Genomic DNA, 23,047 nt, shown 5'->3' on the forward strand with positions numbered 1-23,047 from the left:
AGCATGCCAGCAATCAAGGTATCTTCTGGATAAGAGGCAAATTTTATGACAGAGGCTGCCAAAACATTGTGGAGTACATTAAAAGAAGTACTTTAATTTACTAGGGAATGCAAGTGCAATTTTAAATGCAGAGAAATGCTTAACTGAGTGTTTATTATTAATTAGAACTGACCTAATGATTAACTTTAATAAATAGAGTCAAACCTGCTTAGAGGCAAGCACTATTACTTACGAATTCTCAAGCGCACTTTCCTCTTACCCTCCTTGCTGTGACTGAAACTAAATATTTACATCACATTTGGGGCCTCTTCTTGGCCCAGTCTGTTATTTCTGTCATTGTTATGTTTTGCTCTTGGGGTGGGTCAGCTGGTGCTACAGAAGATACCTGGTAAACCCAAAATCCAGGTGGTGCAGGCGAATATCATACACAAAGAATTGAAGCTAACCCAAGCAATGAATTTAGCTCACATAGCCAGTTCATGATGATCATAGTGGTATTTATACCATCAGCTCTCTGCTTGGCATCCTTGGGTCCAAGAGAAAGTTGAAAGAGGAAGGATGGAAGGTGTATCACTGTAAAATAAAAATTATGATAAAAGCACTTCCCTCCACAGGAAGCCCTAAATTTCTCTGTCAACAGAAGTAAGCAAATAGATATTGCACAATCATTTGACACTTCTGTTCAATGATTTAAAAGATCTCATAAGATCAGGTAGATAATTACTCTTCCCAAATGGAGGGGTTGTGGATAATACTTTCAAAAAAACCTCAATGCTTTAGAAAATCTTAGAAATGACAGACAATACTTACAAATACAAACTCAGTTTTGCTGAGGAGCAGTAAAATGTCTCTGAACATTAAGGGAATGAAGTTCTAGTACAGCCTTGAAACAGGAGTATGGGAATGGCGCAATGAGCTGGAAAGAGAGAGGAAAATGACCCATCTACACTGAAAATGAAGATGATGAACAAAATGATATAACATAGGATAGAAGGGAAAATACAGTTTCTAAGCACCAAAAATTAGGAACTTCTGAAAATCTTATGCTAATTGTCTTATCAAGGTCAGACATGAAAGTAGTAGCCACAAGGGAAAAAACTGTTAATATTGAAGTACAGGCTTAAAATGCTTATTCATTGTACACATCTGCATATCTTACTACTGGAAACCAAGGTACTTGGGGTGTTGGTTTGTTCACTACTTTGATCAATGCCTGGCTTAGGCAAAAAATAAAGCATAAGTGTTATGAAGATTTCAGTATAATTAAATGTGTAATTCTGTTGGCACTCTGTTACTTCTCAGGTTCATTGACAGTAACATGCTTTGAGACACTCAAGCTTCTGTATATCTTTAGGCATTTTGAAGAACCAGAACAGCTGACATTGGAAACTCAAACTTGGCTGCATGTTTTGTCTACAAATCTTGACTCTTTCTCGAGAAATAGTTCTTTAAGAGCTACTGAAGTCACTGGCATGGGGAAGACCCAATCTACTCCGGAGGCTATGGAGCCTTCATACCTTTAAGACTAGGCTGGAGAAGCAACCCCTGAGAATGAAGTTGGTATAGCTGATCTGACTGACCTCTGGGCAGCGGAATAACTGAGATGTACTGGGTTCCCTCCAACCATATTTTCTTTGATGCTACTTAGCATTTTTAATTTGAAGCCATGCAAGGTAAAGAGAAAGCATCTAATGCAGTGTTTCATGACCTCCATAACTCAATTAATGAAACATTCATAGTTTTGTACCTCAAAGCTGTTACTTTTTTGTTGCTTCCATGTGCTGACAACCTGCTGCAGACTGCAACTCATAAATTACGTGTTTTCAATTCAAGCAGAAGTCATTAATTTTATCACTCAGATCCCAGTGCACATCTTTCTCCTTTTATTGCAGTTTTAGACTCTTTTAAAAAAAAAAAAAAAAAAAAAGCAGCAGCACAGATAATCCAGCTCTTGCCTGTTTTGGGGGGGGGAGTGGGGAGCTGTTGGCCATCTCCCGTGTTTTGCAGCAGGGTGTAACGTGGGGCAGAGGGGCCGGGAAATGGGACACAGCCCCACGGCAGAGGACTGAGAATCGCTCGGGGCTCGCCAGATCCCCGCTCCCAAACCAGAAACGGGATCCAGGCCTGGGGTTTGGAAAGCATTTCGGAACAGGAAAGGAAATTCGGCTTTCCATCTGTCTGCCCAGCTGTCAGCCCCGGCGGGTTTAGCCGGGGAGCTGTTGCCATCTAATGGTGGGATCGGGGAGTAGCGCGACAGCTTCAAGTGTTTGAAACCAAAACCGGTCCCGGCGAGGTCTGAGCCCCTGGTGAAGCTCACGGAGACTCCTTGTTCCTTCTTTAAGACATTAGTCTGACCTGGAAGCCACCGAAGGACCTGGGTGCTCTTCATTCGCTTCAAATAATATATTCTAACAAAGCTCCCCTGAAGTTGGTCGTACCAGTCAGATCAGACAACCTTATAGCCCACCCTGAATACTGTGGGCACTAACCGTCTTAGGGAAAGACTGCAAGAATATAGTAGTTTAGGGACTTACATACTTAGAGGCAGCATCCAGCAAACTCTATCAGGCCTCTGGGGAGGACAAAGCTTTTCTAAAGTTACACTAATCAGTGTGAAGCTCTACCTGGTTTTTACTGAGAGATTTTTTTTCCAGCTCAGCTCTGCTTGCAAAGAAACTGAAAAGAACAGTAACACCCTACAAAATCCAATAGTCTGTCTCTCTTGGTCACCCTTTAGAAAGTGATAAAAACAAAGATCACATTACATAATATTGTTATTTAAAGTTCAGAAGAATCAATCAGAAGTTGAAGAACTTCAAACTCTGATAAGAATATTAAATGAGACCAATTCTCAAGACCGATACATCAAACAGAAGACAAGGGGATTCTTTCACTGATGTTTGGCATATGTGCTAGAAACCAAAATCCTAGTCTTGTTGGGCAAAATACAGAACTGTATTGAAACTGCAAGGGGTGAGGTTAGACAAACAACATGAACACACAGACTCGCCAGCACATTCACTCCAGATTTATATCTAGATTTATGGATTTTTATATATTTATAGATTTATATCTAGTACCTTTTTTTTTTTCTTATTGCTGCAATTATACTGGGATTCAGATTGAGACCGGTCTACCAAGCACGGAGGAGCTGGGAACGACCCAGGAACCCCCAGGCTGTCACTATAAAATCCTTCCATGTCTGCGCATGGTACATGCCTCTCCTCATGGCAGGTACAGAACTTCTGCAGCTTGTTGCTACAGAAGGTTGTGGTGACAGATGTTGTTGCCATCTGAAGAAAAGACCAGGAGATCTCATGAATATTCAATAGCTGATGTCTCTTGTCCTCTGGGTCACTGCCAGGAACCCCAGCCAGACCGCCTGGACTCGTGCGCCTTGGTGCCCGCATGCCAGCCGGATTACGTGGACACACGCATCTTGGATCTTGTGAGTACATGGGTGACAGAGTGTGAGCGAGTGAAAACAGTTTTGGTTTAGGTCAGATTCCTCTTTCCCACTTGCAAAGTCTCATGGTTCAGCTTTCCATATTGCTACTATAATCCTGCAATATTAATTGCTACAGGAGTAGCATATTTAAGCCCATACCCTGAACAGTAAAGACATAAACTAATATGCCATGAGATTCCTGAATAGAAAGAAGGGGGGAGGGAAGAGGGATATGATTTTGTCATGCTCTTTTGCCAGCATGAAACAAAGGAGGGAATTTTCTTTGATACTTCTCTTCATCTTTAGATGCTACTTGTGGGTAACAGCTCACTATGAAAGCAGTACAATAAAAAGTATTGTCTAACAATTAGCCGAGAAAGAGCCTTGAGCCCAGCTGTTATTCCAGAGAGGGGTGAAGCGCCAGAAATGGGTAACAATTCAATTGCTTGCTATCCAAACAGCTTGCTGGCCCTCAGGATATCAATAAAAGTATCTCTGTCTAAACATACGCAAACACACAAGAGAAGAATCTATAATTTAACTGTTGCTCCCAGGAACTCAATTACACATTGATTTAAATTTAAAATTCAAGGTTGCAGGTAATGCAAACTTACATGTAAGAACTGCCAGATGGTTTATAGAAAACTAAAGCTGAATATAAAAGAAAACTGTAAAGTTTCCAGAAAATTCTTAAATGTCCTGTAGCTTTCCGCAGCAATGTTGGAATTTGTTAGGATTACACAAGACATTGGCAGACTTCAGCACGCAGCATTTTGGTTGAGTAACTCTAAACTTGGGGTGCTGAGCCCTCCGCATATTATCCCAAGTGATCAGTGCCAAGTCACGCTAGCAAGTGGCTCCAGCGAACCCCCGCCAGGACAACAGCACTTGGGAAAACTCTAGGGCTCTATTATCATATTGTGGTTATCAATAAAGCCGTATTCAAAGAAAAATCCTGCATTTTGAATTTCAGGTTTGAGTCTCTCTGTCTCTGAGATTGATAGCTCCAGGGAAAGCCACAGCTGGTGGGGGAGGCTGTACATCCCCCATCAGCTGTGGGCACCGGGAACTGACTGGGAGTGCAGTAGTACGGGGTGGTGGCAGAGCAGAAATAGTAGGGAAGAGCACGGCGAGGTGCTAGTGCAGCCACCCTCCTTGGTCTGTGTGCACCAGAGGCAGGGATGCAGGGAGAGAGGCCGCTTGCCCAGGAATGGTGGGTGACTCTGTGACATCCCTGGGGCCAGCAAAGCCCCAGGGTTCCCTTAGAAAACCTGCTGCTGGTAACTCAGCCCACTGACTTGTGATTTACAAAGTTCATGATACAAAGATACTTTTTTTTTTTTTTTGTAACCTGTACTAGGACCCTTCCACTGTTCATTTCAAAAGCTGGTATGCCAAGACAGGTAACAATTTGAACTTTCATCTGTGTTTCCTCTTTTCTATAAATCTTTAAGGGAAGGCTGTATCTGCAAACCCATGTCGCAGTCAGTGCTATACATACCAATAAATAAAGCTTAAAGTGTCTGCATGCTTTGTTTAGGGCTTTTTGCAAATCATGCATCCTGTGAAACCACCTCAGCTTACTTGAGACCATAGACTTGCTGTGATGAATACCACATTCTCTGAGTGACCTGGGATGTTTGTTTTTGTTGGCCAGATGACAATACATGGGAGACAATGAATACTAACCACATTGTATAATGATTTGGTCCATCTATAAGGTTCTCTTTTTTCTCTTCAGGAGAAGCAGGAAAAAGTTTTTAGACCTTTCACTTTATGGCAAAGACCTGCTGAGTTCAAACTGAAAAGGCATCATAAATTCAGTGAGATGACTTTTATCCAGTCCACTGGTATACTTGAAAAATTGTAGAGGTAAGAAAATATGTAAAGAACATGCAGTCTTTTGAAGAAAACGATCTTTTAGCTCATTTAAAAACTGTTTTTCATTAAAAATTATTGGGGGGGTTTTGTGGTTCCTCCCCATTTTGAGTTACACCTTTGATACTAACTCCTGCTGTGGTATTGCTCTTTTTCATGCAATAACCTAAGACGGAATTTATTCTAAAATGACATTCATGGATGTTTTATCCTTTTTGCTATTATTTCATAATTTACTCTTATCTAATCTGAAAGGTATCAAAAAAAGAAACTTGCTGAAGTCCATTCAATTATGCTCAATAGATACTCTTTTGTACTTTAAATAGCGTTCCACTTGCAAAAAAGCAGTGTTGTCTGTCTACCATCTTTATGTTTGTCTGCTTCACTTCAATATGCTGAGACATTTACTAAATCTTTCTTATGAAAAATTCTTGCTTTCTAAATAATGTGATCTGCCTGTGGGTACAGTTATATATTACAACGACAATCAAAATGTTCTAGGTATTTTTCCAAATATGTCACAGCAATGATTTCTGTCCCCAAAAGCTGCAAGTTTGGGAAAGTTAATTCAATATCCAAAATGCAAGGCACGCTTGGCAAATGGGACATACCCATCACGTAAGGGGATCCCCTTGCATTTACAAATTCAGGACCCTGTTATCCACTCCTGTCAGCAAATTAATCTGCTAGATATTTGTAAGAAGCTACCTCAAACCAGCACAAATTTCACCTGGCAAATTCATAGACTCTCTCATTCTTTTGAAGCATAAATTAATGTAACATTAATAATCTCATTCTTAATAACTCCTCACCAACCTGTTGTCCAATGTTACTCCGTATCTGAAACACTCCCGCATGGAGAAGCAAAGTTAAGTACGCAGCACAGGCAAAGGTGGTGATATCGGCATGTCTGTTTTAGAAGATCTCACAGGAGCAATGGACGTTGGTTTAAGAGGATATTCTTGGACCATAAGTCTGGAAGCAGGGACATGCCAGCTGCAGACCTGTTTACAGTTGGGTGCAAGTGGGCAAGACAAAACAGTGATAGAAACAAAGTCCAGCACTAGGATAAAAGCCATGGGCAGCCACAGGAAGGACACCCTACAGTGCAAAGCTGGTCCCTATTGCTGGTGTGTAATTGAAATAAAAAAGGAAAAAGCTACTATCAATCGTAATTTTTCAGCTTTGAAATATGTATTACCAAAGTAAATACACACTGAAAGTGCAATGGAGGAGTGAGGAGCCAAAGGATGGAGGAAAAATTTAAGGATTCTTCAAGGAGACAGGGACGGCAGTGCAGGAGATCTGATTAGTTGTGCTCCTGGAAAAGTTCCTCTTGTCCTAAGGCGGAGGCTGAATGAGAGACAAGGTGGTCTGTCAGAAGACTAGTAGAAGGGATACACTTTCCCATCACTGAAGGTGGTAAAGTAAACATTTTGACAATGTATAGAGCAGAGATTAAATAAATAAGTGACGTTTTTTACTACCTGCAAGAAGTAAGATTCTAGGTGAGATGGTTTATGCCCAATATTTTTCCATGTTTGGCAGATGCCATGGGAAAAACAGAGCACTGATGTAGATTCACGACCTATCTCTGAAGAGTCCCTGTTTTCTCAATCTGCCGCTCAGCTGTGTTTTGCACTCAAGGTGTTTCACCAGAAACTAGAGTTTAGTCCTAGTGGTACAGAGAGTAGAAAGGAGTACACAGTGGCTGCCTTGATTCTGGGCAGCCAGCACAAAGTACAATCAGTGATAAAAAATTTATAGCTATGGCCAAAAGAATCTGGGTATGTACCTTTCAGACAGTGCAGTTTTAGCTACAAATCCTTAATTTGCAAGTTAAATATAAAGGTATGGACATGCAGGTCAGGCAACTAGGTTCTGACCTTCCCTTTGTGCCCCTCTTTCCCCATGCATCCCTACCTAACCCTCAAGGGAGTCAAGGCAACATACCTGGGCAAACTTATGTGTACTTCCCCATGAAGATATATGGAAAAACAAAGCAAATTCCATACCATTCCTGTACATCATTAAGGAGATTTACATCAGCTAGAAAAATCCCGTATTGCTTGCCCTGAATCTACACTGCCTTGCACAAAAAAAGTCTATGTTTTCCCTAAATTGCTTTACTTGCCTGTGCACTAGGAAAATGGACTGGTAGGGGAAGTCCCAAATTTATCACCACTTTGTAGGTCACAGATATGGTGTTGACAGGTTTCTTTCCTGCTTGAATGAGCTGAGCGGTCTATCTACCCTGCCCAGCTGGGCTTTGTGCATTTTCAACCATGTCTCTGGTGCGGAGCACCCACAAATAACAGGTCTCATTCATTGACTGAAAGAGGTATAACTGATTGGGGTCCAATGTGCTGCTCTGTGTCTATATAAAAAAAAAATCCTAAGAAAGAAAGTTGATGCATGTGGTCAGAAGAAGTGAAAGTGAAGGCCTCCATAACACTACCTTTTCTCCATGCCCCTCATTCACATACATGCACATGCACACACAAACATGAGATCTCTCTCTCTCTCTCTCTCTCTCTCTCTTTACACATACCTAATTAAACATGTCAACTTAACATGCTCTGTTGATCTGAGGCACATTGGGGAATGCTTGCAGACATTAAGGGGTTGCCAACACATAGGATCCATCTTCTGAAGTTTAGACTTTGCAAAAAAATGTTATTCTTTGATAGATTTCCGACTTTTAATTCTCTGATGCCTATGTCTGAGGAATTATTGTCAGCAGAAATCATTGGAGAAACATCTTTGTGCTATTACTTGTCCAGAGACTTTGTCCAGAAGATAAGTGCATCATCGTAACAGAATAACAAAATATTCTAGACACGTATGAATGCATCAAAAAAATCACATTACATTGTCTAGTACACCAGAGATACTTAATATCATCTAGTTTAAGTACTTGTTGCATTACAATATCAACTGGTTTTGAATAACAAAAAGCTAATAATTGCAAAAAAAACCAAACCCCCATCAAATATATTTTAAGCTGAATGCATGAAGTGGAGGGGGGAGGAAAAAGTCAGAGAAGTTCAGGCAGAAGCTTTGTAGGATCAAACAGAGACCATTTGCTGATCCGGCAGCTCTGTGACCTTCTGGGCTACATCAAACCATGTTCTCCACAGGACAATACTGTAGCAGCTTTCCTTAAAACATGGCTTAAAAATGCTTCTTTTGTTATGAATGATGTCAGAAAGCAGAAGGAGATAACACAGCCTGAGGCAAAACAACTTCTTCTGCCCAGAGTATAATGATACTCCCTGCTTTCAGGTTGTTGAAAAAGGGATAAAAAGTGATAAATCGGAATTGTTGTTCTTACAGTCTCTTTTTGACTTTGACAGAAAGATGGCAAGTTGCATTACAAAAAAGTTTCAAAATATTGTTCACATTCCCCTACCCTCCCAGGGAATGATTGGAATAACATACTACACCAGTGATTTACAGGTTAATAACTGTAATAATTTTTCATCCATCTTAATAAATAGACTGCCTGTATTCAAGTTAACAAAACATGAGCAGTAATAGCTTTGATTTAACAACATTATTTCATATAAGCACATACTTTAAGTATAGAGCTTTTTTAATTTTGCCTTGGAAATGATGCATCTACCCAAGGAAAGAAATAATTTGATTTTTAGCCAGTTAGGAGAAAATCACAGAATAACTATGTCTTTAGTGACAGGCTTTTGATGCTGTATTAAATAAACTAAAATAGATTATAGTGAAATTGTCATATTGGGGGTGGATAGATGAGTGAAATATTACTTTTAAATAGTAATTAGCCATCGTTCACTCTTAAAAATATGGAACCTTTCAAGCATTATCTACCCAGGCCCAGTTTTCTTCAAAAGTTAATGTTTTGGATAATGACTGGAGTACTATAATCTGAACAGTGTCACAAACCCTTTTGAAGGACTAAATCAGAATTCAAAGGATCTTGACAAGTTGGAGAAATGGTCTAAAACCTGACAAACAGTACAGGTAGATGCACATGAGCTTCATGGTGGATTATGGATTAAATGTGAGTCAACAATGTGAGGCTATTGCAAACTGAGAAAAGTTATACACCACCTATGGGACATGATTATTGTACTCTCCTCACTGCTGGTCAGATCTGAGCTGGTGCTTTTGGCACTGCAACTGAAAGAGATGGAGATAACTGGAGAAGGACCCCAAGGATAGCAGCAAGCATAGAGAAGGTTTAATGTGCATATAAATGAGATGGAAAAGCCAAAGGTTCTCTACCATATCTCTTCTAAAAGAGGAGATTGAAAGGAGGTAAACTGACAACTTTCCAGTGAGGGATAGCACATGATTAGCTGTTCCTCCTGACCACAGTTCAAAGAAAAAGAAGAAATCTGCTTAATTTGCATCAAAAGCCATTCAAATTAGCCATTAGAAAAAGCTTGTTTATCTGCAAAAATACTGAAGAATATGGGAAGGCGTGGAATTTCCCTTTTTAAAATGTTTTCAATATATAGTAATTCCATCACTGACAGATGTCTGTCCTTGTCAGTTTGAATTTATCCTTCTGCAGAAGTATAGACCAGATGACCTCTAGAGGTCCCTTCCAGTTCTTCATCTCTGTGAAGATATAGGGAGCTCTCAGCTAGTAGGCAAAGGAGACAGCAACAGCTACTGAGTAACAGCTCACTTTGTTGAGATTTTTTTTCATCCCTGCCACTGGCATACGTCCATGTTCTGAATTTGCATGCTGCTGAATTGCATCCAAATAAGTGTCTACACATAGTTACAAATATGTCCTATAAGCCAAAATGATTGTTTCTTTTAATATGAATCATCTTGAAGAGCATTTTATTATTATAAATGAGGGAGTTTCTAAAAATATATTATGCCCTATTTGGCATGGTATTATAAAAATACCATGGTATTAAATTTGAAAATGTCCCCTCCATGCCAAGTCTTACCCAAGTTGACTGGTGTATCTGAGGGCAGAATTTGGCCTACTGTAATTAAATCCAAACGTTGCATCAGAGTTTAACTAGTGCAAGACCTTGCTTTTTGGTGTAAAGACAGTGGAAATTTCGATTGTCTTTTTTTTAGTGTTTTTGGACTGCAACAGCCCTTCCATAGGTTTTAATCGTATGATGGTTGGTGGGATTAGAAAGGCATTTACAGCTAGAACTGAGTTTTCCTGCCCTACTTCCTGCTCTCCATGTTTAGAAAGAACAGACCATGATGCTAGCTGATAAATACACCTGAAATGTGTTGATAATGCCTAATACAAATTCTGAATCACCACATGTGGACTCATCCATGAGTCCTTATACATTTCTTGGCTGTTACTCTAAAGGTAACTGCTGACCTTACAGTAGCCCGCTGTCAGTGGAACACACAGGGCCGGATTCTCCATCTGCTAAGTTAATTTTGCGAGTCTTACAGATTGCAAAACAGAATTTTCTTTGAGAAGTTTATCCCATGCTGTCGGAAATTTTACTGATGTAACACTGGCAGAAGGCTGGCATGGGATAATCACTCTGTGTTAGCTAGAAAGAGAATTTTTGGTCAGCATTACAAGAAGGTAAATAGGTAGAGTAAGAAAAGGAGGACAGGGAAGAGACAAAGATATGTGAAGGTAACAATGAAAAGAAAATTTGAAAGAGTGATGCTCCCCTGTGTTACACTCCCCACTTTGAACTAGTTTGAAGTCCCCAAAATCTCTGCCATTTTAACTCGAAGCATAATACAGTAATTTTGAATAAGTGATGTCTTTCCCCTTGAATGTCTTTGTGCTTGAAAAGGAGTCTTTTTCTCAGGATTTAATAGGGCAAACTTACACTGAGTACAAAGAGAAGGGCAGACCCCTTCCATTGTATTATGTTTGCTTGTTCCATCAGGAGGGTTGAATCTGCTGAGTGAATGAGGAAATGATCTCTGGGCACCATAGGACTTCTCATCAGAAACTATATCCTAACATCTGCTTGGCATGGTTTTCCCGTGGGCTGTATTATTGCCCTTATTGGGGAGTTTTCCACAAGCCTGTGGAGAATAAGAATAGGCTTGGTGCTGTTTGGTTGAAAGTATACTCCCAGCACTGCCATGGTTTGGGCTTGGCTCAAAAGAAAAGGTTTTAATGGGACTGACTTTTGAGAACTGCATCTTTATGTTTGGAAAAGCATATCTGGAGGCATTATCCAAGTACTTTTTTTCATGGGGGACAGCTGTTGGAAGCAAGCTGGCCCAGGACATGGCTCTGTGTCGTTGGCTTACAAAATCACTTTCCTCAGTACCCAGGATGGGTGGCAAATCAGGTAGAAGACTGTGGGATGAAAGCTGTGAAAGTTATAACATTTGGTCCACTGTCAACTAGAATTTTATAAAGGAATATTATAGGAATTGTTCTTCAAGCTGAAAACCAGATTCTGCTTTCAAAATAGGTGTCAGTTTGGCATTCAAATGAGCAGCAAACTTCATTGTGAATACACCACAACTGTGAAGACAAAGTCATGTGCTAAATGATAGAGACTATTTACAAAAATTTCTATGGTACATGCCAATTTTCAAAACTGTTCTAGAACTTTATTATAATCGGAATTCATAGCTTGAAAAAAGAAGGCATAGCAAGCCAATTAGTGTATCATTCACCTTGTATACAGCCAAAAATGGTAACTTTGTCATAAATAGAATAGAATAGAATAGAATAGAATAGAATAGAATAGAATAGAATAGAATAGAATATTTCTGTTGGAAGGGACCTACAACAATCATCTAGTACAACTGCAAAATCTTACCAAATCCAAAGGCAGCTATTCAAAGTGTTTGGCTTTTCATGGATCACCTCTATGTTTCAGAAACAATCCAGATCATAAAACTTAATTCAGATTTTGCCTGTTTTGATTGCTCTTGTATGAAAGATATATAAATAGACATAGCAGAACTAAGGTAGTTGGCCTGGGATGTTATTAGATGTACCCATTCATAACAAAGAGAAGCAAAAAAGTTAAATGATATTGTATGTTCCTGTTTCTATTCTGTATTCTTTATGAGAAGGCCAAGTCCTCACTCAAAAAATTTCTCTCAAAAGAACTGATGGGCAAAAGATGACAGATAAAAAAAGGTTGTGTGGGAAAGAAATGAGCCACTCACACTAACAGACTACTAAATCCTTAAAGATAAGCAGAGACTGATATCAGAAACTGATAAAAGAATCTGACTAGTAGTTCAAATACAGCAGCACTTAAGGAATTCAGAAGAATTCCTGAATCCCCTGGATATATGTAAAAGGATACGCCAGGCAATGTAGGGTGTCCGTATCCCATACATTGAACTAGCAGTTCTAGAAGATCGAAGGGGAGGGGAAGTGGAGGAGGATAAGAAGGATCAGCAGTAGATTATATTAAGACTTGGAAAGATGCCTCTTCTAAGCCATATTAAATACAGAAAAGGTCAACATTTTTGGCATTCAGGCCAAACCTAAATGAGAAGCGTTCAGTACTGTGCAACCCCTGTAATATGCTGTCAGCTATTTAGCAGCTAGAAAAGATGTTATCAGTAGAGGCAAGAATGCAGAGGAATGTTCTTGGAGGCTTAAGGCAGATAAAAGAAAGGAATAAGATGTCACTTTATATTTTTTTTTCCTGAGGTAAAAGATCTAGCAAATACACAAATTTTATAAAATAGGTGCCTGAACAGAAAATTTTATTCTGAAGGGAATGAAAAACAAAAGATATCCTTTGAAATAGCTAGTTAGTCCATCAAAACTATTTCTCTCTTGACCTTTCAGTCAGGATGCCAGCGATGTGCAGCATTAGTTGGTATAAATACATGACTGGCCTTGTGATATTCAGACATGATAGTCTAGTCACAGTAAACGGAGAGGTGGAAAGAAAACACAGAAGAACATAAGACAGAATTAACCAAGCCCCGCAGATTTATTCTTCTGTGTAGCCTTAAATGAAAATCATATATTTAAATGGCACCCTTTTGCAAGCCTGGAGATACAAGGCAAAGGTAACACTGTCAGCCCACACCCTTTAGCAGAGCATGTGGAAGTGTCTTGGTTCACAGTAACTAACCAAGGCTCACTGAAAGAAGCAGCAATCATTACAGCTGCTTTATTAGGACAATAATAATCCTAATTATTAAAAAAAATGTATTTTTATATTGTCTAGTTAGCACAAAAGTGGCCCAGAGTCTGGAACTATATTTCAGCCGCTGCCCTTAAATGGACTGTATAGTAGGTTGCAACAGCTAAACCTTTGCTTCTATTTTATTGCCTCAGTCACAAGGTTTTAAGCTCTATTTATACAAGTGGTTTGAGTTATAAAACACACATTATTACTTATAAGCAATTGAAAATAGTCTCCCAGACAAACAGAGATCTGGCCACCTGAACTGTGAGTTTGCCTAGCAAAACTATAATTTGATAGGTGTGCGACAAATGGTAGATATCCGGCACTAATTCTTCTGCATGTCATTTGATACAAAGATGTAAGGAAAACAGTAGCAGAAGTATACACAGTTATTTCGAGTTTAAGTCACTAGGAAAATTATTGGGAAATTGCAAATGTCTCCCATTAACTTTTTAACTTTATTAGTATGTTTTCAATTTAGCTGACAAGCTTCTCTTTGCAGGTCCTCCAGGAATGTGTAGAAAAATAAGGTACTTGATAAAATGTTTCCATGCAGAATTTGGTTTCAGCTATGCAGTAAAATGTACACACTCGAGGGCAGACTTAGGCTTTTTCCTCTTTAGGCTGGTAGGAACTGGAAACATTAGAGAAAAAATGCTTTGCTCTCCTAAAGATAGGCTTTTTAAATAATGCACCTTACATACCTAAAAAGAAAAGCAAGTATGGAAGCTAAAATTTGCAAGAAGAAAGAAAAATATTAAAAACTAATTAAAACATTAAAAGGGATAAAGAAATTTCTGAGTCTTCTAACAACAAATGACTCGGGACTTAATCCTGCTGCCATTGAAGTCAAAGCAAATCATTTAAATAAAATTAGACCTCCTTCTAACACAGGAATAAGGGCAAGTATTTCTGGAGTAACTCAAATAAAACCTATACCCAAAGTGTGGAATTTTCTGTGGCTACAGAGGATCGCAGCCAACTTTAAGGCTTCTTCTGTTTCTTGTAAGCCTGGGTAAAATTTTCAAAGTCAGCTGAGTGTCCTCGAAGTCTCACTCCTTGAAGAAACTTAGGCAGTTCAGAAACTTTTACTCCATACCTTTTTCCAAGCCACTTTTGTGTGTTTTCCTCCAACATATGCCCTTTAAATTGATGCCATGAGTGCACTTTGTACTGGAATGCAGCCAGCAGCTGGCAGTATAAATAGCTGCTCTGCTTAATTACAGAAGGAAAGTTGTTTTCTTTTAAACTCCTAGCATCATCAGTATAAAAATCCCGTTTCAGAAAATTTCAAATTATGAACTTTATGTGTTCATTTAAATACTTCCAAATATGTATTCTAGCACATGAAGTATGAATTTGTAAACATCAAAAAACAGTATTTATGTTTTCTTTGCTGCAGGGAGTGGCTTTCCGTAAAAACTAGGATAATAGATCTAAATCTTCATAATCAGCATGGCTGCATGTCATGCTAGTAATTGTTTTAAGTGGAACTTCCCTTCAACTCCAAAGAAAAAAGCCTGCTTTCAAATTTTTATCATGATATTGCTCTACCCCAGTTAATATTGCCCACCACGAGTATTACAAGCTGTGCTATAGAAGGCGACCAGCTAAACCTTAGAAGAGCTTGGAAGGGAACTGCTGTTGTTACTACTTCACAGATGGCTAAACAGAGTCAGAGAACAAGCTATATCCCTTTATGCTCTCCATCAGATCATACTGAACACCACAGAGTTGACTTTTCTTATTTATTTAATTCATGCTCTGGGTAATAGAATTTTGTGCGTATGTGCACACAGCCCACAACCCCCTAAAATCTAATTAAGATGCTTTCACTGATTAAAAATAAACATTTTAGGTTTTCATCATTCTAAGCATTTCTCAGTCTACAGGATGAATAAGACTTGAGCAGGGTTTGGCTAAGCAAGTACAGTTGGCACTAACATCAACTTTATTCTACCCTGTGGCAGTAGATTAACACGGTCTCCACATACCACTAACATCAAGTGGATCTGGGGGCGACAGCCTGTTGCGCAGAGCATTTCCTGGGCTGAAGCATCCATCCTGTTTGGAAGTGTTCAGGGCCAAACCCTGCAGCCCTCACTGAGACACGGCTCCAGCTGGCTTCATCGGTGGTATTGCCTGAGTCAGGACCGCTGGGGCATTCTTGTTCATGGGAGCATTGCCGCTGGCCCTCGCCCACCGGAGCCCGCAGTAGGCAAATGCCTGTGGTCTTCAGGACCACCTAGGGTGCTCGGTGACAACGGCACTGTTGCAACGTATGCTACGTGCTGCTTTTAGTTAGTCACAGGCAGATTTCTTCAAGCAGAATGGGATGAAATTTTCCCTCTTGGAAAAAATGCTGAAAAGTTTAACGTATCAAAAACTCTTTGGAGTCTCACTGAACTTCGGCAGAGCACAAATTTGAAAGGTGTGGTTTTCCTTCAGCATTGCAAATGTCTGAGCCAAGGAGGCACTGAAGCCTGATTTCCAGACCAATTATTTCCCAACAAGCATCTGAATGTGCTATTTGAACCAACTTTTTTAGCCTTTTAAAGTTTGCCCGCCCAACTCAACTGATCTGCTCTTCAAAGCTCCATGGTTATTTAATTCAGTAGTGTTCTGAAATCATGCCGGCGAAGAAGGGCAGTATGGCTTAGTCACCATATGGTCATCAAAACTATACTGCGCATGAAGGAACACTCACCAGAACCACATTTTTTATTTGGGGTATTCTGCTTCAGAAATCAAACTGTGTCATTGAGCTTAGTCTCCTATCATCAGTACCTAATCCTAAGAAGACCTCTAAATGGTCTGGACAGCTCCGAACACCAGAGTTGGGGTTACACCATGCTATGCAGCAAGCACCTGGGGACAAGGGCAGCCAGGGTGGGTGGCACCACAGCTCTGAAGTTGAAGTCCTTCAGGAAGTTCTGGGTCTTTTTCACTGGTGAGAAGAAAGCATAATTTGGATCCTCTGGAGATTAGTTGTGCAGGACATGGTTTCTCTAGCCTAAATCACAGACCACTCTTCAGATGTTGTATCTAAGCTATTAACCTGCATTCTCTTTGTAGTCAATAGAGAAAAGAGAAACTTTAGCATGATTTGTCTATGATTTACTTTACATGATTACTTCATGGGGGCATTAACCATGCCCTGAGAGTGCCTCCTCTTCTGTACTGACTATGAAGTCCATGACTAGTTCACATGCTGACAATTAGAAAGGAGTTGTGTGAAGTTATGAGTGAGGAATACATCCTCTCTGAGTAATCTTTTGAGAATGCCCCACTAAGGAGCCTGGGATGACTAGCTCAGATATTGACACCTACAGCGAAGACATCTATATTTAGCTAGATTAATCTGTTCTATGTTTGGCCACATTCACCACTTTTCTTCATCATCCACCACCCTCGCAGCTCCTCCTTCCAGCTTTTTTCCCCACCTCAAAACTCTACCTCCTGCTTAGGAAGTACAGACTACATATTATTGCTATTGTTGTCAAACTCTCTTCCTTTCCTCCTTTGTCAGATTTTTTTTATATGTCAGCTCATCTTTTGTCTGTCTCATTCCCCATGGAGTGCCATTTCTTCCAACACTTTGGACTGTCATTACTAAGCATTTTCTAGCTATTCAAAATCTTATTCACATGGTCACTGGGACAAGTCACTTCTGATATAGGAGAATAAGATATCTTTTTTTTTGTTACCAGCTCTCAGAGTATACAACCACAGTTGTACCCAAACTGATGCTTTTGCAAGGCTGCCACAAAGAATCACACCACGTAAGTTTTGGTGCCCACAGAAGGCTATTCAAATAGGAAAAAATCTCTTGACTAGAAGCAGTCTTGTTGCTACCTGTGGTGCCTGGAGCTAGAAGAGATGTATTTGAGCCTTTGAGCCCTCCTAGGTTAGACCTTCTTTGGGTAAATATTCAGTAGGACACTGAGGACAGAAAAAAGAGCTCTGACAGAAAGAAAAAAAAAAAAGTTGTCTCATTCTACTAATAGACAAGTACTAATTTTCATTCATGGTTCCTCTCAGTTCAGGGACTGGACACAGCCCGGTAGGAATGGGGAACAGAAAGGTCACTTTGGGTACCACTGTCTGTCTCAGGATAAGTCACAGAGATGGAAAGAAACATCAGCAGAGTGTGACGGAGCATCCTGGGCCTCAGATCCTACCACAGCAGTTACAGGATCTGCACTTTTTCTTTAAAGAAAGGTACTGCTTTAAGTGGGGTGAGGAGGACAACCCCCCCCCCCCCAAAAAATAGAAGGTCAGTGACCAGAGCTAATACAGCTTTTCTGGCTGCAAGGTATCTCTACAAATGGAGAAAGAAGGAATGATGCTGCTTATATTCATGCCATTGTGTTAAATAACTTTGTCATGTTCCCTTTATATGATGCATTACAAAAGGCTGCTGAGTAGCTTTTTGCAAATGATAGGCTATAGAGGAAGTTACAATGACTACAATAAAACCAGGAAAGATTTCTATGGAGAAATGTGAAGTAGCCGTAAATAACAAATAAAGAGAAAGCAAAATCATGCTTACAATGAGAACTGGAATTTGGAAATAAGAGGTGGGGACACCTTCACCTAAAATACCAAGCCAAAGTATTTCTGACATTTTAGAAAGCCTAGATAACATAATAACATTTATTTGCCTGTCCTGGCATTTTAAAATTCTGGTGTGTGCAGGAAGTGACAAAATACCACAAAAAAGCTTATGTCCTAATTTTTCTGGCTGATTGTGATCAGGAAAATACCAGAAATATCATTGGACATTTTTCTTACATTTGCAAATTGAAAAGTTAAAGAAAAGGCAGCTCAACTTTTGCAACTAATGCTGAGTTAATACCTGTGATCTGAGGTTTCTTAGAGTTTAGTAGACAATTTCCTGATATTATTAATATAGCAAATCAAGATGAGAGATGGCAGACCTAACAGTAAAACACCAGGGATCGTAAAACAGAAAGTATGGGTTACTTTTCTTTTCCATGATTGTCTTGCTTTGTGACCTTGTGAAAGGGCACTTCCTCTCTTCAGTTAGCTTTCCCCTTGTGAAACAGGGACAATAACACTTTCCCACTTGCCACAGTGAATATTTTTGTGCTTAATGTGCATTCTTTTCATCAAATATGAGGATACTTGCAAATATTTTGAGTAAAAGATAATTCATCTTCTTGACCCAACTCTTGGGTCAACTTATTATTTGATTTGATGGCATTTTTTATGTAAGAAACACTTCTTTTCAAATCGGACAGTTTCAGTCATCGTATATGTTTATTGCTTCTGTGGTCGCTTATCCCTGACTTTAACTATTGATGTTGTCTAAAATATAAAATTTTAATAAAGTCTGATAAAAGCATGAAAAAAGAACTTACCTTAGTCTAAAATCAGTACAACAGGCATTTCTCATACAAGAATCTCTTAGCTAAAATCTGTCAATGTATGATATTTGTGTTCAGAGAACCTGGAGTCTCAGAGCCAAAAAAACCTACCATTTGAGATGCAGCTGTCTCGGCTCGTTACTCAGAGAAACAACCACAAGGTGGAGATGTTACAAGCTCTTACTAGCAAATATAAAGCATAGTGCCCAATACTGAATTTTCCAGTTTTTATCTAGGGAAATAGGATCGTATTTTAAATTATAATTGTCTCTGGTTAACAATTATAGTGCAATAAAGTAAAGGAATTCTGTAATAGCAAAATAATTAAAAGGAAGGTCATTTCTATCTTGACCTTGAAGTTAGTTCCTTATATTTTATAAAATTTAATGGTACTAACTTGATTATTTCTTTCTGTGAAGGAATATGATTTATGTTAGTGAAATAAATTGTGTATTTGCTAATTATATAGCTAGACTGCAAGTCAGCTTTGCATAGTCATCCAAATATCCCTTAAGACCTTCACACAGCCATGCAGAAACTATCTTGACTTTAACTGTAGCAGGGAGAGTAGCAGAGAGAGAGTGAGAGCACAAGCTGGAGTGTGCTGTATTTCAGCTCTGATGTATACATCTGTATGAGTCAATGCCACCACCTCTTGCCATATCTGCACCATAGGAACTGCAGGCAAGAATTGCATCAAGCTCAGGAAACTTTCAAAAGAAGTTAAAAGGCAAGATTCACAATCAATCACATTTGGAAGGATAAAGAAGAGAAAGAAATAATCCTGGCATTTCTATGTTCTCTACCCAGTAGTCAGAGCACTATGTAGGCACGAAAAATGTGCATCCAGCTCCTTTCCTTAAATCTTTAAAGCAGAAATTTGTCTACAACATCCTGACCACCTGACCAGCTGGGAAATATTCTTACAAAATGGAAGATACGGATTCCAAACTCTGCTTTGAATAAAAGAGGAAGGTTGTCTAATTATTCTACTGGAACAGATGTAAAGGAGCAACCACCACCTTCTCCTGACCTACATGATTTTTAACTGCTCCTGTGAATCTAGATCCCAGCTTTTAAATGATTTCTCTTTATCATTTTCAAAAACATTGCCCACATTTTTTGGCAGTACAAATATCAGAAGAGGTTTGTAAGATTGCTCTAGAACACTGGAGTTTCTAAGAATGATAGGGTTGTCTACACCTATAGAATAGTCTACTGATTTCTCTCCCCTTTTGCTCCATTTTCTAAATCCCTGCTTTTTGTATAAGCTATGGGGATATGTCCTGCAGGACTTCCAAAATGCAACATACTGCTGTTGCCAGCAATCTCAAGGTTTGCAAATGCAATAAATGCTTTCTATAGGAGTGGAACTTAATCTGACTTGGAAGAGTAGCACCTACCATCCTGAAGGGGTTTTACACCACTATCTTGAGACAATTAAGTTGCACGAGGTATTTTGAGACATGAAAAAAATCTTTGGGGAGTAGTATGGGTATTATCTACATCTGTTAAATTTAAAACTTCAGCATCATTTAAACTTAGGCATAAGTCATCTGTTCTTTTCCTGGAGATATAATCTGATACAGAAGGAACTAAAAAGTTCAAGAATCATCATAGTTCTACGTCTCCGTAAAATATGTTACAATCCTATATAACTGTTGGCTAAAAGTTGTGTATATATTACATATTCATTGCTAAGAGTTGTAAATTTATGTACAGCTATAACTTCTGGGGCCAGCTTCTATCAAGCTCATCCTTCAAACCAGCAAAAATTATCCCTGTGGAGTTCTCATATTACAGAAATATTATAGCTATGTGTTATGGGAAGTAAAGAAATGGAAATAAAAAGAAATTTGCTCCAATGTTTCACATATACTATTTGTGTCTCTCCATGTTCTTCCTCTGTAGTAATTAGGTTATTCTAAATTAGGATAATGTGGATGTGTTTTATATTATAAGTATATATTTATCTATATAAAAAGCTATTTCCCTGATTCATTTTTCAGAACAACTTTATCATCCTTAGGATGTAAGAATCTTTATATTGCAAGCATGTTGTACAGCTTACAGTTACCCTAACAGTAGTAGTATGTTACCATTGCTAGTACTAAAGCTTAGAAATCCCCCAGACTCACTGACTTCTAATTTAAAATGCTAGATTCTTACCTCTTTTTTATGGTCTTACTGTATACATTGGTTTGACTTTACAAATTGGATAATGAGATAGAAGAATTGCACAACACCAAAACCAGACTGTAAAATATTAACTTTAGGTGAAACACCCTCCCTTGCAGAAGCCAGAAGACAACTCATACATTGCTTAAGTGTATGGGCTGCAGCTGGCATTCCACACAAGTTCTCTACCAAGTCCCAGAATGAAGTACTTAAGGCTGATCCAGACAAGTAAGGGATGGAAATAAGAAGAGGGTTACTGCAGGAGGAGGCAGCATATTTGCTTTTTCTTCTTTATTTTTTGTTGGTCTCCATATCCAGAGCATTTGCAAACATAATGGACCTAGCAGTGTCAATTTTTTCTTATCATCAGTACATAAACCCACAATTATGCATTCATTATGAGTCACTACACACTTTTGCATGAATAACTGTAGATAGACGTTGTTCTCAGGAAACTGAAAAATGCACCCACAGCTATTTCTAGCCCAGCTAAGGAGGGCCACTGAATATATGTCTATGTGTGTTTAGATCAGCAAAGACCCTTACAAGGCAGCAAATCCCTAAAATCAACAAAAGTATGAGCTGGTAGCTACTGTAATTGCTAGCAGTGAGTCATGTTAACAGAGAAATGGTGAAATATGGCCTGTTTTATTATTATTATGAGGGGTTATAGCTAGATTCAACTGAAGAATATAGGGCTCATGGGAAGCCTCATAAACACTGACATAATCAAGTATTGGTTTTAATACAAATTCATAAATTTTTATAGGTGTCGAGTTGTCAGGCAGATAATATATGACCAAACTCTGGATAAAGTATATGGAAAAAAAGCATTCCAGAAGGACTGCAAATATAACGTGATACAGTGCAATGCCACTGAGGACTGCAGCTTTGTTGGGACCACAGCTGTGAGCGAAGGGGTGCACAAAGCGTTCTAGCCGGTGCCTTTGGAGGTCTGGCCTGCCTCCTGAAACCCTTCCGTACTCAGAGACAGCTTCCCTGAAACTGTTAACAAAAGCTAGCAGAGAAACATGAGCAGTAAACGTACCTAGTGTATTTTTCACAGAATTTCTTCTTTTACTAAAGGCAACATTTCCCTTATAAAGAAGTAAGAATAGGGATGGATCAGTTGGAAGATCTGCCAAAGGAAGAAATAAGTCAGAAAGCTGGACTTGGTCCAGAGAAGTAGTGTTTTGTGTGCAGCTACTAGCTATGTTTCCCCAGTCACCAGTGAAGTATCATACACCATGCATGAAACACCCCTTATAGAAGAGGTCAGCAGAAGCAGCACAGATCACCTACCTCTCAGCTTTAGGATCAGGCTCTCTAGCTCCACAGTCAACACATGCAATGAGTGGGTTGGAGAAAGATTCAAACTGCTGCAACTCATGCTGGATAATGACTGGGGAAAAAAAGAGCCTGAATGACCACTGCAGCAGCCAGTTTTACCATTGCAGAGTACATAAAGGAAGTGTCTAAGAGGACAGATGGCTGCAGCTTCTCCCTGAATCTCTCACATAGAAGAATGCAAGGCAGGGGCCCCTTTCCTCCTCTGCTCCATTGCTGCTCTGCTTCCCTTGTAACCCCACCTCGATACTGCAGTTTGCTGGCCGTTAGCCACTCGCTGCTTCCCTATGGGCAGCTACAACTGCAGTTGCAGAACAGGGAGTGTCTTGCCAATTCTGAAATGTTATATTCTGACATAATATAATCTCTCCATGTAAAATAAAAATGCATGCAAACAGCGAGCAGAATGGCTAATAAAATGAAAAGATGCAGGGGAGGGAGTCTAAGGAGAGAGAAATTCTAGCCTTGTTCAGATCAATGGCAGAATTCCCACTCCTTTCAGTGAGCCAAAATTTCACCCTAGATATTCATAACCCTTTTTAGTTACATTTTAGATAGCTAGTTTGGCAAATTCTACAGTGCTTCATGCTGTGTGTATAACTTCAGGATTTATATTCAATTGATTATGTTTGGAGCCCTTTTACTTCGGTCACATATCAATTCCAGCCTAAAAATTATTAGTACATGTGACAAATTAC

General features: G+C 39.3%; 1 protein-coding gene across 2 annotated transcripts in view; it reads right to left on the reverse strand.

Annotated features, from left to right (window-relative positions):
• The window catches only part of LOC128150239 (uncharacterized), a 45,709-nt gene extending 23,165 nt beyond the window's left edge, over positions 1–22,544 (reverse strand). Inside the window, exons 1-2 of one of the 2 annotated variants that reach the window (XR_008237993.1) lie at positions 22,305–22,544; positions 22,051–22,140 (exon numbers count right to left, since the gene is read on the reverse strand). Coding sequence is in view for 1 of the 2 variants with exons in the window: in XM_052806279.1 (XP_052662239.1) it covers positions 21,620–22,140; positions 22,305–22,392 (609 nt within the window). In the remaining variant the exon portion in view is untranslated. Of the gene's footprint in view, positions 1–21,477; positions 22,141–22,304 lie in introns of those variants that run through there. The other variant, XM_052806279.1, reaches the window with a different exon arrangement.
• Between the last annotated feature and the right edge of the window lie 503 nt (positions 22,545–23,047).

The sequence above is a fragment of the Harpia harpyja genome, chromosome 13 (genome assembly GCF_026419915.1).
Source record: "Harpia harpyja isolate bHarHar1 chromosome 13, bHarHar1 primary haplotype, whole genome shotgun sequence".
Taxonomy (NCBI): Eukaryota; Metazoa; Chordata; class Aves; order Accipitriformes; family Accipitridae; genus Harpia; species Harpia harpyja.